Source organism: Acinonyx jubatus, chromosome B4 (assembly GCF_027475565.1).
Source record: "Acinonyx jubatus isolate Ajub_Pintada_27869175 chromosome B4, VMU_Ajub_asm_v1.0, whole genome shotgun sequence".
NCBI classification, from domain to species: Eukaryota; Metazoa; Chordata; class Mammalia; order Carnivora; family Felidae; genus Acinonyx; species Acinonyx jubatus.
Window position 1 is genome coordinate 129809129 of NC_069387.1, and position 18835 is coordinate 129827963.

Genomic DNA, 18835 nt, shown 5'->3' on the forward strand with positions numbered 1-18835 from the left:
CGTGAGTTCGAGCCCCGCGTCGGGCTCTGTGCTGACAGCTCACAGCCTGGAGCCCGCTTCGGATTCTGTGTCTCCTTCGCTCTCTGCTCCTCCCCTGCTCGTGCTCTGTCTCTCCCTCTTTCAAAAATAAGTGAAAATTTAAAAATATATATATTAAAAAAATAAATTAAATAAAACAAAACAAAATTTTAAAAAATGGGGCAAAGACTTCAACAGACACCCCACTCAAGAAGAGAGACAGATGGCGAGCAGGCATATGGAGAAATGTTCAATGTCATTAGAGAATATCGCAGCTTCAAACGACAAGCAGATATCGCTATATCCCGATTAGAATGGCCAAAATCCAGAACACTGATAACACCAAATGCTGGTGAGGATGTGGAGTGACAGGAACTCTCATTCATGGCTGCTGCGAATGCAAAAGGGTACAGCCACTTTGGGAGACACTTTGGCAGTTTCTTACAAAACTAAACATACTCTTACCAGATGGTCCAGGAATCACGCCCCTCACTATTTACCCAAATGAACTGAAAATATACATCCACACAAAACCCTGCACGTAGATGTTCACAGCAGCCTTGTGCATAATTGCCAAAACTTAGAAGCAATCGAGAGGTCTTTCCGTAGGTGAACAGACAAATAAACTGTGGCACATCCAGACAAAGGAATATTATTCAGCCCCAAAAAGAAATGAGCTATCGAGCCATGAAAACACATGGAGGAACCTTAAATGCTGATGACTAAGTGAAAGAAACCAATCTGAAAAGGCTGCATCCCGTATGGTTCTAACTCTGTCATTTTGGAAAAGGCAAATATGGAGACAGCAAAAAGTTCAGTGGTTGCCAGGAGATGCGGGGGCGCCGTAAATGGGGGGGAGGATTTTTAGGGCAGTGAGACTATTCTGTAGGATGCTACAAAGGTGGGGCGCCTGGGTGGCTCAGTCGGGTGGGCATCCGACTTCAGTTCAGGTCATGATCTCGCAGTTTGTGAGTTTGAGCCCCTCGTCGGGCTCAAAGGTGGATATAGGTCATTACACATTTGTCCCAACTCATAGAATGTACAGCACAGAGAGCCCTAACGTGAACAACGCACTTGGGGTGATAATGATGCGTCAATGTGGGTTTATCACTTGTAACAAATGTACCAGTGTGGTGACAGGCAGCTTGCCCATGCGTGGGGACAGGGGTATGTGGGAACTCCGTACTTTCAGCTCAATTTTGCTGTGAACTAAAACTGCTCCAAAAAAGAAAGCTTGCTAATTAATAAAATATATCTCTGAGACCCCTATTGTGCAAAGGTGCTTTCAAATAAATGGGCGGGACTCCCGGAGCCCTTCCTGCCCCAAGCCTTACCTCAGCACCCATAACTCACCAGGTTGTTGGCCAACGCATTGGGACTCAGATCTAGCTCCCCAATCGTTTCGTTCACCTGGTGGATGGAACCAATAAGGCAGGCTGGCAGGTGAGTTTGCTGAGGAAATTTTCTGGGTGCTAATCATGCAGGAACAGGATGGGACTAGGCTGGCAAGGACAGTCCCTTACTCTCTCCGCTTAACTACTTTCTTTGCAAACATTCACACTTCTTTTATCATTTTAAATGAGTGGCTTTAGGCACCTGGGTGGCTCAGTCCCTTAAGCTTTGGACTTCCGCTCAGGTCATGATCGCACAGTCCATGAGTTCATGAGTTCGAGCCCTGCATCGGGCTCTGTGCTGACAGCTCAGAGGCTGGAGCCTGCTTCAGATTCTTTGTCTCCCTCTCTCTCTGCCCTTCCCCCACTCACACTCTGTCTCTCTCTCTCTCTCAAAAATAAACATTAAAATAAACATTAAAAATACTCTCAAAAATAAACATTAAAAAATTAAAAAAAAATAAATGAGTGGCTTTATCAATTCTAAATGAAAACTAACCACATTCTAGACACCTTGGAAAAACATAAAAAGAAACACCCATTCTGCTACCACCGTAACAACCTCTGTTAGGATTCAGGGAGATTTCCTTCCAGTATTTTTTTATACACATACCTTTTTACATAATTGTAATCTCAGTGCATGCCTACTTTAGGACTCGGACTTCTCTTCCATTCATTATCATGATCATGCTCCATAGAGCTAAATAATCTTCATAGTATTTTAAATGGCATTATATGAATCTACTTGGAGAATGTACTTTAATACACTTAATTGTTTCATGGCTATTGAATACTTAAGTTGTTCATCATTTTTTTGCAATTGTAAATAATGCTGTGGTATACACAGAGAGTTGTTTCCATATTTTGGATTATTGCTTTCAGAGACATTTTCAGGTGAGGCATGGCTGGATCGGAGGGTATCTCAACCTTGTTTATCACCGTTGAAGTCTCTGCCTAGTTCAATGGCCCCTCTTGTCACCCTCTCTAGGTTTGCATTTCTTTCCGTCTTAGCCTAAATCGGTCTAGGATATATCCTTTGCAGAAGCCCCATAATCCTATCACTTCTCACTGCCTTCACAAAAAGCGGGGTTCACTCTTACTTCCATTACCCTCAAGGGTTCTTATAAACTGGAGGACACTTGACCAATGAAGACGCCAAGGAGGGACATGAAAATCATAGGAAGGGAAATGGGTTAGTTAGGTTGAGAGGAGTGTGGGATTAAGGAGGAAGAGGGGACATTAGAAAAAGGGCCAGGAAAGTGAGTCCCTGAAGCAGCCTCTGATGGGATCACTTGTGCTCATCTTGAGAAGGGTTTCTGAGAGGTGTAGAAAGCGAGGGGATGCAGAGGGACACATGGTTTGGCTGGCAGCAGTGGGACTTGAAGGTCAATGGGCTCTTTATGAGATGGGACCATCTGGCGGTATTTATAACCTGAGAGGGTTATTTGCCGGATGAGCTCTAAGGTCCTCCAGAGATGGGGTTCTGTGGGTCCCTGGCATAGAGTTCAGAGTCACAAGTGAGATGTGGATCAATAAAGGGAGGGCTAGAGAAGTAAGATTCTGGAAGAGTCCAGGTGATGCCAGAGAGGGCAAACTCTGAGCCCAGGTAGGAGGCCTGGCAGGTGAGAAGTGAGGCCAATTGGAATGAGAACAATGAAGCTGGGTCTTTTTTTTTTTTTTTTTTTTGGTTAATGTTTGCTTATTTTTGAGACAGAGTGAGAGCAGGGGAAGGGCAGAGAGAGAGGCGGACACAGAATCCAAAGCAGGCTCCAGGCTCTGAGCTGTCAGCACAGAGCCCAACACGGGGCTCGAACTCATGAACCGTGAGATTGTGACCTGAGCCAAGGTTGTATGCTGAACCAACGGAGCCACCCAGGCGCCCCAACAAAGTTGGGTCTCAAGCTCACTTATCTGAGGGCCGAGGGCTTCACCATGACTTCTTATTTGCTACCTATAACTATAATTCTTTGGAAGACAGAAGATATTTCAACGAATATGTCAACAAATATTTCCAGTACTTCTTCCTCTGGGGCCCTTTCCAATTATCCTAGTAAAATAAATTCAAACCAAACAACCCTTCACAGTCTCAAATTCTTTTAGAGCATAGGTCGGGCTTAACTAATTGAAAAAAATCAATGAGCACATAAGGAAAGGAGCTAATAACGTGTGTCACAGACACAAGCCCTGGTTACAGGTCTGCAGCAGGTGTATTTGGTCTGGATTGTGGACGGCACCATAAAAGGATACAGGGTGGATTGTCTTCCAGATTCTTCCTTGCGGCATTCTTCATCGCGTTCCGCGCAGCGAGGGAGACAGTCAGGTGCTCGTCTACTGGCACCATTGGCAAGGCAGTGACATTGATGGTATCTATGTTCCTGAAATAAGCCATGATCCAGTTTCTCGTAAACTGACAAACAGTACGTTTCCACTTAAGAATCTCTCATTTCCCACTCCGATCTTGTTCTCTGTTCAGCCAGCCTCCTGGAAATCACAAATACCATAGAACCACCTTAGAAAGCACAACCATGCTCGTCTGGTAAGCAGGGCTGATGGCAAGGTGCATGCTGCCTGCGACACGGGGGATAAAGGCCTTCATCTGACACGCCCGTCTTGACTGAGGATTTCAGACACATCAACTTTTTCTGGCCTGTCGATGTTCGCCCTGTTTGCCAAGAAAGCTGTTCTAGTTTTTACAGTAAGGAGACTAGAGTGTTGGAAAGGCCAGGGCTCCAGAGCACCCAGCAAATCAGTTTCCAAATCAGAAAGGAAATCAAATTCCTGTCTCTCTGAGGCTCATCTGCAAAGTCAGAGATTTGGATTAGATTCCTAAGACCCTTTTTCGGCTCTCAGCTGCTCTGATTCTATGATACTGGGTCTATCTCCTCAGCATGAAGCTGGTGATCTACCTGAGGCTTTCTGCCCCCTCCCAGAATGCTGGCCCCATCACTACTCTTCCTCCTGCCTTCAGAACACTCCGGCTGGACTGCCCTCCTGGATCCTTGCTTATTAACGAGGAGTTCATTCTACTATTTGTGGATCTTCCATATCCTGAGCCTGGTGGCATAGGCCTGTTTCTAAGGAAGTAAAGACTCAGATCGGCCCTCAAGAAGCTCATACATAATGGAAGGAGAGAGGAAAGGTAGTTTAGTGGGAAAATTAACCAAGGCCCCTCTCATCACATCCTCTCTCCCTCTTCTTCAGTTGATGCCTTCTGCTCTGCCCTTTTCTACGCAACCACTCATCCTATATGCCCGCCCCTCTGAAATTGCTCCTCGTCCCTGCTGTGCTATGCTGCTGGCCTCTATGCCTTTACACACGCAATTCCATCTAGCCAATGCACATCCCAGGTGACACATCTTTTAGAAAACCTTCCTGAATTACTCTAGGCCATTAGTGACCGCCCCTCCTCTGGAAAGTTCAGGATTCTGCTTTCATCTCTCCATTACAGCACTTACAATTCTGAACGGGAATTATTTGCTTCCACACCTTTTTCCATCAGGCAAGTTGCTCCCTAGGGGTTCGGCACACTCAATATTTGATTCCATTTTAGACTCATTCACCACGCTTCTTTCTAGTCCAGAGAAGCTATCCATCAGGGCCTGGGGCTGTCCCAAGTCAGCTGGATTGCAGGAAAGGCTGTCCCAGGCCCACGTCAATACTACTTCCTCTTTCCTGCTCCCAGCCATAAGCCATGTAGGCAAGGGGGAGAGGGGTAAGGTGGAAGCAGGTGCACTGCAGGGCTCCTTGTTTTCCTCCTACTCACTCCCCAGCATGACTGGAAAACTATAGCATGTTCTCTGAAAAGCAGGCTTTTAGGGCAACGCTGTCAAGAAGGCTCTTGCTTTAACTTAACATTCTTACTCATGCCTAATGGAAGAACTGACTATTACTATGCTCCTTAAAAGGAATGTTTAAGATACGCATGCCGTTCTCTTCTGAATTTTCCATCATACCCTTTTAGGTATTCTCTGAGATACGACAAGTCTTTACCGCCACGACTTGGGGAGGAAAAACGGATGGGGGAGACCACGAACTTCATGGAATGAACAACACTGCACGGTGTTGGGGCAGGAGAAAAGCAAACGTTCTGCTCTCATGTGGCAAGTATCCTGCCAGCCGAAGTGCGAATGCCCTGTGTTTAAAGCTAACACGTCAGGGGCGCCTGGGTGGCGCAGTCGGTTAAGCGTCCGGCTGCAGCTCAGGTCACGATCTCGCGGTCCGGGAGTTCGAGCCCCGCGTCGGGCTCTGGGCTGATGGCTCGGAAGCCTGGAGCCCGTGTCCGATTCTGTGTCTCCCTCTCTCTCTGCCCCTCCCCCGTTCATGCTCTGTCTCTCTCTGTCCGAAAAATAAATAAGAAACGTTGAAAAAAAAAATTTTTTTTTTAAATAAAGTTAACACGTTAAACAATTTTAAGCATGTTAAATACGTTAAAACAATGCTGACTTTGGAATCAGGATTCAGTTTTGCCTTCAGCAATGACGGACTACTTACTGAGTGCCCGACACAAGCCAGCGGTGTGTTCTTCCTGGAGACAGGGTGGTGAGCGAAACCAGACTTGCTCCCTCCTCTAACGGACTTCTGTCTGCCAGGGGAGACATGCGGTAATCAAACAATTATATAAATAATTGTGAATGATAACTGTGACCACTCTCTGAAGGAACATACGCAGTGCTGTGAGATGAGCTGAGATTACGTAAGGATGTAGGCAAGCTTGGAGGAAGAGCAGGAGTTAACTAGATAAAGGGGATGGGGAAATACCATCCAAGCAGAGGGGAGCAAGTGTAGAAAGGCAGGAAAAGGCGAGACCTGTGCATCGCAGTAGCCACTAGCCACATGTGACAACTGAGCCCTTGCAATCTGGTTAGTGTGACTGAAGAAATGAAATTTCAATTTTAGTTAATTTAATTTTCTTTTAATGTTTATTTATTTCTGAGACAGAGAGAGACAGAGCATGAGTGGGGGAGGGGCAGAGAGAGAGGGAGACCCAGAATCTGAAGCAGGCTCCAGGCTCTGAGCTGTCAGCACAGAGTCCGACGCGGGGCTTGAACTCACGAACCACGAGATCATGACCTGAGCTGAAGTCGGGACGCTCAACCGACTGAGCCACCCGGGTGCACCCGATTTTAGTTACTTTAAACTTAAAAGCTGAAGCAGTATCAATGTAAAAGCACTGATCATATGTTGAAATGATAATATTTGGGACATACGAGTTAAATAAAATGTTCGAATCCCTATAACCTGGTTTTTAAAAATCTTTAAAATATGGCTACTAGGAAATTCTCAATTACATACGTGGCCCACATCATGTTTCCATTGGGTCGTGCGGGATTAGACTGTGCAGGTCTTGGTTCTAGGACATGGAACTCTCCCCTTTTTAATACACTGAGGTGTAGTTGGAAGAAAATTGCACTTGGAGCCAGAGACCCCTGGGTTCTGCCCCTCATTGGATGGATGGACTGGGTGCACTCGCTAGGCACCCAATAAACATCCCTTGAATGGTTCTGAGTGTCTTTATTTTTCAAATGGAACCAATAGTTCACTGTTAGGACTTCAGGGCATCTGGAGTTGATTCTCGAGTAGTTCTCTGCCCTTGCTCACTGTGCCACCTTGAAGCGGTCCCTGGCCTCAGTTTCCCCTGCTCGTAAAAGCTGATGAGAGTCAGGAAACTGCAGTCTGCGGAAGTGGGCAGGGCGGATCATCGTCCTTCTTCTGTGCGTCTTACCTGAAGACATAGGCGAAATCCGACGAACTTGGGGCCGGTTCCGCCACGGGTCCCTCAGGGGACCCCGCAAAGTTCTGGATGGGACACCCGACATCCACCAGGAAGGGGTGCCCTTTGCTTTGTGCTCGGGGAGGAAGAGGAGGAGGAGGGGCGTCGGGGAGAGGCCCATTTTGCTACTGTGAGTCCTGGCGTTCCCCAGGCAACGCCAGGCGCAGTCACCACTGCCACCCTTCCCACAACAATGGAACCGTAGTGAGCCACCGCTGCGTCCGCGAGACGCCGTTACCACAGTGATGGTCCCGGGTGGTCGGGGAGACCAGACCAATGGGCTTGTGGGGAGGGAGAGTGTAGTTCCTCGTCCCAGCCTATCGCACGGGGAATGGAAATGACTCCAGGAGACATTCCCCCACGTGGATTGTCTTCAATGTATCGAGGGCAGTCCTCAAGTGTTTCTGATGCTTCGCGGAGGCTCCCGTTGGACACCCCGCCGCGCCGGGCACCCCCCTATCTCTCGGTGGTAGAGGCCGGGGCGGGGCTGCGCGTGCGCGCGCGGGTGGGGGGCGGAGCATCCCGGGAGCCGTGGTCGCGGTGGGTGACGCGAGCCTCTGCAGGCGGTTTCCGGCAGGTATCTGGCTGCGTTTTGTCCCTGGCTCCTGGGGCGCGACTGTTCTGAGCCTGGCATCGCTCCAGGGCCCGAGGAGGGATGGGACGCCCGGGCGTGCTCCAGGGGACCCGGGGCTTCCCCGCCTCTGGAGCGGCCCGAGGGCGCGGCACAGGGGGCGGAGGCTGGGTTCATCCCAGGCCGGTCTCCGCACTTCTCGGAGCGGGTTTCCTCGGTGAGAAACCGGGGTGGTAGTTCCTCCCCGTCAACCGGCTGGCTGTGAAGAGGGTTAGATGAAGGCGTGCGTGTGAACGTTTGTTCTCTACGGCTAGTTGAGTCCAGCAGCCCCGGGTGGCAGAGTATCTGCGCGGCGCGGCTCTGAAATCTTTGAGGGACGCATATCTCTTCGAGAATCCGATGAAAGTCAAAAACTGCCCCCTCACCTTCTTGTTAGGTAAAAATAGGATAGTGTATGTTGTGGTCCATTGCAAACTGTAAAGCATTGCCCAGTGATGAAGTGATTATTGTCATCGGCGCAGAGGAGTACACCTTATTTGAAACCCAATTCCACCACCTTCCCACCGCGTGATTGGGAGCGAGTTACTTCTCTAAGCCTCCGTTTTCTGATCTGTAGACAGATCTGGGACATACTTCCTGGGACATACTTCACTTCATCTATTTCTCAGGGTTGTTGTGAATATCAAATGCTCACAGCTTTTTATAAACACGAACACACTATAACAACCTGTAAGTGGGTAACTGTTGTTATCTCTGATTACAAATAAAGAAGCCGGGGGGGGGGGGGAGGCGGGGGCAGAGAAGATAAGTTCTGGGGTCCCACTGGGGCTGAGTGGCAGAGCCATGACTGGAACCCAGATGCTCTTCCTTCACTTCCTTAGAGCTGAGCCCTCTCTGCCCAGGGAGTTTCACTAGAGAGACAGCTGCCTTGGGCCACGGGGGTCAGCTGGAACTTCTGGGTCCACACTAATGTTCCAGGATCCTAGGGACTCAGCCAAAGTTGTTCGTGGATTATTGGTACTGACTTAAAAGGCAGCTCCACCAGATTCTTCCTTTTCCTCATCTGTAGTATATTGATGATCGTTCTCTGCTTAAGGGTTATGAGAATGGATGAGGTTGTGAGGGAATTGCTCCTGGTAAAACCCGGAGAAATAAAGTAACTTGGCTAGGGTTTAGCAGGCAATTGAGGGGCAGAGCCAGACCTGGAACTCCAAGTTGCGTCCAAGTGATACACTCAGGCATGACTGGAGGCTTTGCAAGAACAACTTGGCTAAGTATTTTTCCTTTTTCAGATGTCTCCAGATGCTTGGAAGGGCAGGTGCTGCCTTTTAGCTGTTTTTTGTTCTTTTGTTTTTTTTCCATAATTAACACATGAATATATTACCATTGTAGTAATTTATTAAATCCAGAAATATATTCCTTTAATCTAATTTGATATTATAACATGGAATTGCCACCACTTGACCATTTTTTACCTATAAAATGACAATGTCACTTAAGCCAGCCATCCCATTCCCCTTCCCACATTAAGCATATTGAGCAGTTTGGTGTATCTTTCCAGATTTTATTTTGTTTTGTTTTATTTAATTTATTTAAGAGAGAGAGAGAAAGTGCATAAGCAGGGAGAGAGAGGGGGAGAGACACAGAAGGAGAGAGACTCTTAAGCAGGCTCCACACCCAGCACACAGCCAGACATGGGGCTCAATTCCATGACCCTGACATCATGACCTGAGCTGAAATCAAGAGTTGGATCCTTAACCAAGTGAGCCACCCAGGTGCCCCGATTTTCTTCTATTTTTTTAATGTGCACACCTACATTCTTGCCTTTTTTTTTTTATTTCTGTCTTCTCTTATACCATCATAGTATACACATTGTTCTGTAGCTTGCTTTTCTTTTTTTTTAATGTTTATTTTTGAGAGAGAGACAGAGTGCAAGCAGGGGAGGGACGGAGGGGGGTGGATAGAGGATGTGAAGTGGGCTCCCTGCTGACAGCAGAGAGTCTGAGGTGGGGCTCGAACCCACAAACCATGAGACCATGACCTGAGCCACAAGTCAGATGCTCAACCTACTGAGCCACCCAGGTGCCCCTGCAGCTTGCTTTCTTAATGTTAGAGTATGTTGGGTTCTTTCCAGGTCAGTCCATATACAGCTGCCTCGTTGTTTTTACTTGCCCTGTAGCATTCCATTGTAAGAACACAACAATGTATTTGGCTGTACCAACCATTGGTAGACATTTTGGATTGTTTCTGTTTTTTCACTGTTACCAACAGTAGGGAATTTTTTTTTTTAAGTTTTTAAATTTATTTGGACAGAGAGAGAGAGAGAATGGGAGAGGGGCAGAGAGGGAGAGAGAATTCCAAGCAGGCTCTGGGCTGCCAGAGAACCATGAGACCATGACCTGAGCTGAAATCAAGAGTCAGATGCTTAATTGACTGAGCCACACAGGCGCCCCAACAGTGGGGAACATCTATCTGTACCTGTCCAATTCTTTGTGGAGGACAAACTTTTAGAAGTAAATTTGCTGGCCAAAAAGTATACACATTCAAAATTTTGCTAGGTTGAAGCGCCTGGGTGGCTCAGTGGGTTAAGCACCCGACTCTTGATTTCGGCCCAGCTCATGAGCTCACAGTTGTGAGATTGAGCCCCATGTTGGGCTCTTTGCTGAGCATGGGGCCTGCTTGAGATTCTCTCTTCCTCTCTCTGTCCCTACTTTGCTTGTGCATGCATTCTCTCTCTGTCTCTCTCAAAGAATAAATAAGTGAACTCTAAAAAAAGAAAATAAAAATTTCCTAGGTTTTGCCTAACTGAAAAAATTGTAGCATCTTATGTCTCCACCTAGAGAAAATGAAAAGTGTGGGTGCCTGTGTGGCTCAGTGGGTTGAGTGTCTGACTCTTGATTTGGGTTCAGGTCATGATCCCAGAGTTGCGGGATGGAGCCCCGCATCGGGCTCCACAGTGGCGTAAGGTCGACTCATCTGTTTGTACCCATGACTTTTCCTGACCCTAGGAGAAGGGAGCATTGGCCTTTCCTTCATCCGGCCAAAGATGCCTCTCTTTGGAAATACGTTCAGTCCCAAGAAGACGCCCCCTCGGAAATCTGCTTCTCTCTCCAATCTGCATAATGTGAGTATCACTACTGGGCCCATCCCGGTGTGCAGTGTGGCTGAAACATCAAGCCTGGTCCCTGATGGAAAGTGTCGTCCTCCAGAGGCACCCTTGTAAGGAAGACATCCTTCTAATTCATATTATTGCTATTGCTAAAAACCTTTTTAACTCTTGGGGCTCCTGGCTGGCTCAGTCAGAAGAGCATGTGACTCTTGATCTCAGGGTTGTGAGTTTGAGCCCCATGTTGGATGTAGAGATTACTTAAATAAATAAAAAATTTTTTTTGGTTGTTTTTTAATTTTAGAAAGAGAGAATGCAAGCAGGGGAGAGGGGCAGAGGGAGAGAGGAGAGAGAATCCCAAGCAGACTCCATGCTCTGTGGAGCCTAATGGGGGGCTCAGTCCCACAGCCCTGGGATCATGACCCCAGCCAAAATCAAGAGTCAAATGTTCAACCAACTGAGCCACCCAGGCATCCCAAATACATAAACTTAAAAAAAATTTTTTTAATGTTTGTTTATTTTTATTTTATTTTTAATTTTTTAAATCTTTAATATTTTTTTCTTTTTTTTTAATGTTTATTTTTGAGACAGGGAGAGACAGAGCATGAAAGGGGGAGGGCCAGAGAGAGGGAAACACAGAATCTGAAGCAGGCTCCAGACTCCAAGCTGTCAGCCCGGAGCCCGACGCAGGGCTCGAACTCACGGACTGTGAGATCATGACCTGAGCTGAAGTCAGACGTTTAACTGACTGAGCCACCCAGGCACCCCTAATGTTTGTTTATTTTTCAGAGAGAGAGCACAAGCAGAGGAGGGGCAGAGAGCGAAGGGGGCACAGAATCCGAAGCAGGCTCCAGGCTCTGAGCTGTCAGCACAGCGGGGCTCGAACTCACGAACCGTGAGATCATGACCTGAGCCGAAGTTGGACACTTAACTGACTGAGCCACCCAGGTGCCCCCAAATAAATAAACTTTAAAACAAAACCAAAAATGGGGTGCCTGGGTGGCTCAGTCTTAGGTTAAGTGTCCAACTTCCGCTCAGGTCATGATCTCGTGGTTTGTGAGTTCGAGTCCTGCATCGGGCTCTGTGCTGACAGCTCGGAGCCTGGAGCCTGCTTCGGATTTAGTGCCTTCCTCTCTCTCTGCCCCTCCTCCCCTTGTGCTCTGTTTCTCTCAAAAATAAATAAACATTAAAAAGAATTAAAAAACAAGAAGAAAAACCAAGAACAAGAACATTTTTAAGTCCTGTTTGGAAATCATTGTCAGAGCGTGTTCAAGAACCTAGTAAGACAGTCAATCTCATCGTGATTCGGGCTCCAAATGACACTAGCCAGCTTGCCTTCAGTTTATTCCCAGGACTTAGCCAAGAATCCATTTTAGTTGTGTCTAAGAATCATACTCATTCTCAAAGGATGATGTTCTGCCACCGTTAGTGTCATTCAAGGCTGTGTGGAAGCTCTGGACAGCAGCTCCTCAAGGGCGGGGCTGGTCACATTCACCTTGGAATCCCTCGGCCTAGTCCTGGCGTGGCGTGGCTGCTGAGTGAGTCGTAGAAACTTTGAAAACCATGTTACAGACCACCTATGACTGACTGCTGGTTGAGTGTTAGCATTTCATGCCTTTTTTGTGACCTGTAGCGCCCCATGGTGAGCAAGTGATCACCTTGGGGCTTATTAACCTTTAAAAAGGATTTTCTACTTTATTAAAAATGTATGGTAGGATTTCTTAAAACCATTAAGTGCCAAGTAGACGTCAAATAATTCAAATTTCGATATATGTAGTTTTTCTAGAAAACCTGTATCTTACAATAAGGTGGGACGTTTCTTCCCTCTTAGAGTTTAAAAGGTTTCGTTGTGGGGCGCCTGGATGGCTCGGTCGGTCAAGCGGCCAGCTTCAGCTTAGGTCATGATCTCAACGGGTTTGTGAGTTTGAGCCCCGTGTCGGGCTCTGTGCTGTCAGTGAGGAGCCTGCTTCGGATCTCCGCTCTCTCTCTCTCTCTGTCTCTCTCAAAAACAATAAGTAAACATTAAAAAAAAAAGTAGGGGCTCCTAGGGGGCTCAGTCAAGTGAGCGTCCGACTTTAGTTCAGGTCATGATCTCATGGTTCGTGAGTTCGAGCCCCACATCGGACTCGCCGCTGTCAGCCTGTCAGCGCAGAGCCCACTTTGAATCCTCTGTCCCTTCCCCGCTTACATTCTCTTCTCTCAAAAAAAATTTTTTTTTAATTTATTAAAATAAATAAAAGTTTTTGTTGTTTTGTGCCTTATCGGATTTTCTGACTTTTAACAAAAAGTTACGAAGTGTGCGAGGTAAGGATTAGAAAAAGGAAGTTAGCTGCTGGGATACAAATACAGTTAGCAGGAGAGTCACTGGGACTGGGGTCCCCCGTGTGCTTCCTGAAGCCTCCATGCAGTGTCTTGTCCACAGCTGGACCGGTCAACCCGGGAGGTGGAGCTGGGCCTTGACTATGGAACCCCCACTATGAACCTGGCAGGGCAAAGCCTGAAGTTTGAAAATGGCCAGTGGATAGCAGGTGGGCTGATTTCCTGCCGTTCTGTCCAGCAAGATTGTGGAAAGGAAGCCCCCACGTAACTAACTGCTTGTTCTGTCCTTCCCCAGAGATGGGGATTAGCGGAGGTGTGGACCGGAGGGAGGCTCAGCGCCTACGCAGGCGGAACCAGCAGTTGGAGGAAGAGAACAACCTCCTGCGGCTGAAGGTGGACATCCTGCTGGACATGGTGAGGAGGGTGATGGGGAGGGGCGCGTAGGCTTTCCTTTTGGGGAGGCTCCACGGAGAGTCATTCCATCCAGCTGATTCCTTTGGAATGCCAGTTTGCCCAGGTAAGTTGCTTTGAATCCAAAGATACAAAAATTTTTTTTTTTCACATTTATTTATTTTTGAGACAGAGCATAAACCGGGGAGGGTCCGAGAGAGAGGGAAACACAGAATCCGAAACAGGCTCCAGGCTCTGAGCTGTCAGCACAGAGCCCGACGCGGGGCTCGAACTCACGGACCGCGAGATCCTGACCTGAGCCGAAGTCGGACGTCCCACCGACTGAGCCACCCAGGTGCCCCTGAATCCAAAGATATAAATGAGAGAGCCCCTACTCTCAGGGCCTCACTGTCTCGCAGGGAGATGGACAAGAAACAAAATGACAGTGCCTGGGGGCAAGAGTAACAATTGGAGTGTGCGTAGGGCCTGGCGCCAGCACAAGCAAAAGTAATTCTATCCAGTCAGGAGGGTGTCACAGAAAGGGATGTTTGAATTGAATGTAGAAGGACCAAGGGAGGATTGGAGGGTGGGAAGAGGGCATTCCAGGAAGAAGGACCGTCTGCTCGTGGCCCGAAGTTGTCCCATATCCAGCGGGCATTAGTGAGTGTCAGACCTGCCGAGGGGCCCGCTCTGTGCTAGTGTCGGTTTCCTGTGGCTGCTAAAAACCCCGCAGGCTGTTGGGACTGGGGGTGCCGGTGAAAGTTGTGAAAGTTGGCCGGGAGGCAGGCGCGCCTCTGCTGTCACGGTTAAGAGCGTGCGTTCTGGAGCTAACCTGCCTGGTTCCTTGTTCGGCTCCACCACTGGCCATGTGACTTCAGCGTGTTGTTTACCTGCCCTGTGTGAAGAAACTTAGTTTCGTTGTCGAATAGGCACAATGATAGGATCTGCCTCATGCTGAGTTAATCACACAAGCACCTGCAATAGTGTATTGCTCAGAAGGGCCACTCTTATTTCAGGGTAAGCCAACCTCCACTGTGGAGAGTAAAGTTTCTGTCCCTGTCTTGAATGTCTTCCACCTTGTACTCAGGGGCTTTCTCAAGCCCCCTGAAAGACCCTAGTAAGAAAAGTGGCATTCTTTTTGGGGCATTTTTTTCCCCCCTGATCACCATTATGGGAGCCACAGCTCAGAAGCTACTCAGACTCTTATTTCTTTAGCCTTAGAATGGTCCATTGTGTGCCTTTTTCATCCCCTGAGGCCTGCCGTCTTCAAGGCAGTGAACTTGGTGCAATCCTAGGTGACCAAAATGTGGAGAGGGTGGACTGTGATTCAGTACCGGAGGCCCTGGGTTGTCAGGGGTTGCATTCTGCCCGGGTACAAAGGGGTTCCCCTCATGGGGGCCGTCAGTGGCGTGTGAGGGTAGGGATGCTCTCCCCACCGCACAGAGCTGCCCTCGCAAACCTGCAACAGCCCCGGAAGGTCCTTCTTGGTTAACTGTCCGCTGCCTCACTTTCAGCTCTCTGAAACCACCGCCGAGTCCCACTTGATGGAGAAGGAATTGGAGGAACTGAAAAGCACCAGCCGCAGGAGGAAATGAAGACCCTGAAGACATTCGCTAGGAGGAAAGGGAGAAGCCCACCGATCAGAGGAGGTGGATGGGGCTGAGGGGTTTTTCTAGCCGAACTAGTGGCCCACAGTGTCCTATCATGGGGCCGGAAGGCACCGGCCCCCTCGGTTTGGCAGCGGGAACACACTGGTGGAAGCCAGGACTCCAGGCCAGGGCAGTCCTAGGAATGAACCCTGGGATGCTGTCTAGTCACTCCACGTACGAATGCGCCTTCCCAGGTTCGCCCTCACCGGACTGATGCTGTGGCCGAAGCGGCTGGAGTTCATTGTCTCCCCCCTCACGCTGGGCTGGTGTCCGGGGTGTGGCACCAGTTCTAAAGAGTCCTGCCTCAGGGCCCTTGGATGAGCAGCTCCCCTGGTCCTCCGCGCCCCCCCCCCCCTCCCCCGGGCCTACTCGCTTCGTCCTTTGAAGATCCACAGCCTCTCCGGGCTGCAGCTTGTCAGTGGCCAGCACCAGCCTTCCACGGGCAACACTGCATTTTTGTGCTACTTTCCTGTTTACACGTTTTTCTGAAAATTAAATGCCGGTATGTAATCTGTGTGGCCAAAGTGACTGAAAAATGAAAGCAGCAGTTCTTGAAGAAGTACATAGAGCCTGGAGTCGAAGCCTCTGTTTTGCCGTCCAGAGACCGAATGTTTGAGTTGTGGGGAAATGCCACCACGGCAGGAGAGGCGCTCCAGCTTCCCGGGCCTCGGCAGAGGCCGACCTGGAACAGAAGCGGTGTCCCTGCCCAAATTCTGCTGCAGCCCTTCAGAGATTTGCCACCAGCCTGGACCTGGCAGGGACCGAGCGGTCGGGGTGGGAGGCTGCATTCCTAGAGTGGGAATTTGCACCCAAGTCCGTGTGAGCTGCTCTGGTTGGAGGAGGGAGTCAGTGAGAGAGGGAACCCAGCTCCACAGTTAAAGGGGAGGGCGCCAAGACGCGGACAGAGTCCAGGGCTTTAGACTGGGGATGGCCACTATGGTCAATAATTTCTGAAAGCCGGTGACTTGCCTAGGACAGGCCTCAGCACTTTGCCCCTGCTCATTTCCTCCTCTGCTCAGCCCCTCGAAGCAGGGACCATCAGCATGTGTCCTTGCAGGTAAGGAGCCAGACTCCAGGAGGTTCAGAAACCGGTCCGGGATCGCACAGCAGAAGCGTGGGAGCCTGTGGACTCCTAGCTCCCGGTGAAAGGGAGGGGCCGGGTGGGGCACAGCCTCTGTTGGAGGCTGCTGTCCACAGCCCACCCTTAGGAACAGCTTTAGGGGAGACGGATAGAAGCTCCAGCCCATAAACCTTACTTTCCGATAGGAGAGAACTCTGAAAAAATTAAGGGAGGTTACAAATACGTGTGGGGTGTAAGTCTCCAGGTGCAGATATTGGGAGCAGTTGGGGGTTGGCATTTCCTAGGGCAGCATCGTTGGCAACCACTTCCTGAGTGCCTTTGGTGCCAGACAGCCCGTTGCTAACTCTCAGGATTCAAGTGTGTCATCGTCCCCTGCTCTGAGATGAAGAAACGAGTCCGGCAAGGTGACACAGCTGGAAGGGACGGAGCCCAGGCTGAAACCTTGGGAATCATGAGGGGCAGGATTGGGTGTCAGTGATGTGGGTCCCCCTCTGCACCCCCACTGGCGCCGGAGGGGGTTGGAATCACTATGTGGGACCGTTCTGCAGTGAAGGAGGACTTTTCATTTGTTTAATGTTTATTTTTGAGAGAGAGACAGAGTGTGAGCGGGAGAGGGGCAGAGAAAGAGGGAGACACAGAATCCGAAGCAGGCTCCAGGCTCCGAGCTGTCAGCACGGAGCCTGACATGGGGCTCAAACCCACGAGCTGTGAGATCATGACCTGAGTCAAAGTCGGATGCTCAACCAACTGAGCCACCCGGGAGCCCCAAGGACTTTTATTTTGAGTGAAAAGGCAAATAAGCCATTGGTGGGTTTTGAGCAGAGGAGTGTTACGATCAATTTTTTTTTTTTTTTTTTTTTTAATCCTCTGGCCAGATCCTCTGCCTTCTGTGTGGAGAAAACAGACTGAAGGGGGCCAGGCTGGGACAAGACAGGAGAGAAGGTGAAGTGGTCAGATTCTGGACTGAATTGAAGGTGGCACCCACCAGTGTTTGGTGTTTTTCCTCGCCGAGGTGCTATATTCTTTCAAGTCCCTACCTTCCTTTTTTTAAGGTTTTATTTTTAAATAATCTCTACACCCAACAGGGGGCTTGCACTCATAGCCCTGAGCTGAAGAGTTGCACACTGCACCGACCGAGCGAGCCAGGCACCCCGTCAAGTTCTTATCTTTCTAGTCAGATCCATCCTTCAGGTTCTGGTTAAAATTCTTCCTCCTTCGAAGCCTTTATTAACCAAATCTGCTACTTGGGGGACACCCAAAGAAATAGTACTGTCTATTTGACGGTATCCCCTGTGATCTACAGCAACTTCTGGGACTTTCTGGGCTGCGTGTCCGGTTAGGGGGAGCTGTTACTGAGGAGCTTCGCGAGAGCTCTGGGGGCCTGAGGGAGCAAGTGCAGGATTAGGGGCAATCAGAGGAAGTGGTACAGTTTGAGGCCTCGCAAGGGGCCCCCACCTGCACTATCGCACAGATAGGGGCTGAGGGGTATTTTTTACGGGAGGGGCTTCCAGCTTTTCTAGGATTCCCAAAGGGATCTGTGCCCGTCCATTGACCCACATAAAGAACTGTTACCAATTTCAAATTCTGATGGGATGGAAACAGGAAAGACGGAAAGCGTGGACTTGAGGGATGGGTTAGGAGAGGACCTGGAGGCTGGGGTTCTAGAACACCCCATCTCCTTCTCCATCCGGGTGGCAGAGTCACTCTGTGCCTGCATGGGGCATCCACACTCACTCGTCAGCACCTGTACTTGTGCGTTACTCTTCGACGGTGACCCCTGGCCTGGCATCGTCCTCACCCTGTCTTCTTTGCTGATTCTGAGCAGTTCTTGAAGCCTTCAGTGAAGCCACCCTTCTCCGACCCTTCTTCTTCCTCTCCAGCAGCGCCTTGAACCTCATGAGGTGGGGGAAGAAGGTCCCCCCCCTTTTTTCCCCTGATAGTTCTGCTTTTCTGCTTGTCTTTAAATTTTCTTCTATTGTGGCAAAATAACAAAATTTACCATCGTAACCATTTTTAATTCTACAGCTCAGCAGTACTGAATACATCCATCGCGTGCCATCATCAGCGCCGTCCCATCTCCGGACACTTCAGCCTGTAAACTGAAACCCTGTACCCATCAAACAGTGACTCTCCGTTTTGTAACTGAACCCAAGTTCGTGTGCCCGATGTGCAGCAAAGCTGATCGTTGAGATAGATCTCTAGTGGGCAAGGAGGCAAGAGGTTTTTCTCGAGGCAGCCACGTGAGGAGATGGGAAAATGAGCCTCAAGTCGGCCTCCCTGAAGCAGGATGGCCAGGAATTTTTTAAAGGCAAGTAGAAAAGGGTGTGGGTAAGGGGAAGGAGAGAGGAGCTTTGTGACTCAAAATCAGATAAAGGAAGTTAGGAGGTAGGGGAAGGTTAATTTCATTTTGTTGGGCTCCAAGGGGAGGTCAGTGTCCTGACTGGTTCTAGCTGGCTTCTTGACGAAACCCTGAGTTCCTGTGAAACGACTAAATTAACCACTCGGTCATCGTGGCATGACTATTATCGTACAGGAACATG

At 49.1% G+C, this 18835-nt stretch overlaps 2 protein-coding genes across 9 annotated transcripts in view; one reads left to right on the top strand and one right to left on the bottom strand.

The window, feature by feature from the left end:
• The window catches only part of FAM227A (family with sequence similarity 227 member A), a 76821-nt gene extending 69349 nt beyond the window's left edge, over positions 1-7472 (bottom strand). For 4 of the 6 annotated variants that reach the window (XM_053226799.1, XM_053226800.1, XM_027070719.2 and 1 more), the window contains exons 1-4: positions 7132-7472; positions 5901-5991; positions 3657-3890; positions 1372-1454 (exon numbers count right to left, since the gene is read on the bottom strand). In XM_053226799.1, the coding sequence (XP_053082774.1) occupies positions 1372-1454; positions 3657-3798 (225 nt within the window). In that variant the 5' untranslated portion in view covers positions 3799-3890; positions 5901-5991; positions 7132-7472. The remainder of the gene's footprint in view (positions 1-1371; positions 1455-3656; positions 3891-5900; positions 5992-7131) is intronic. The other 2 variants (XM_053226796.1, XM_053226797.1) reach the window with 2 other exon arrangements.
• A 191-nt stretch (positions 7473-7663) lies between these two features.
• On the top strand, positions 7664-15590 carry CBY1 (chibby family member 1, beta catenin antagonist). 3 transcript variants are annotated; one of them, XM_015079171.3, is made up of 5 exons: positions 7664-7756; positions 10759-10874; positions 13279-13384; positions 13471-13589; positions 15080-15590. In XM_015079171.3, the coding sequence occupies exons 2-5, from the start codon at positions 10797-10799 to the stop codon at positions 15158-15160; spliced, it is 384 nt and encodes a 127-aa protein (XP_014934657.2). In that variant the 5' UTR covers positions 7664-7756; positions 10759-10796; the 3' UTR covers positions 15161-15590. The 3 variants fall into 3 exon arrangements, with proteins under 3 accessions (XP_014934657.2, XP_026926531.1, XP_053082783.1); XM_027070730.2 differs by lacking the exon at positions 7664-7756 and adding an exon at positions 7783-7967; XM_053226808.1 differs by lacking the exon at positions 7664-7756 and adding an exon at positions 7920-8059.
• The last annotated feature ends 3245 nt before the right edge of the window (positions 15591-18835 follow it).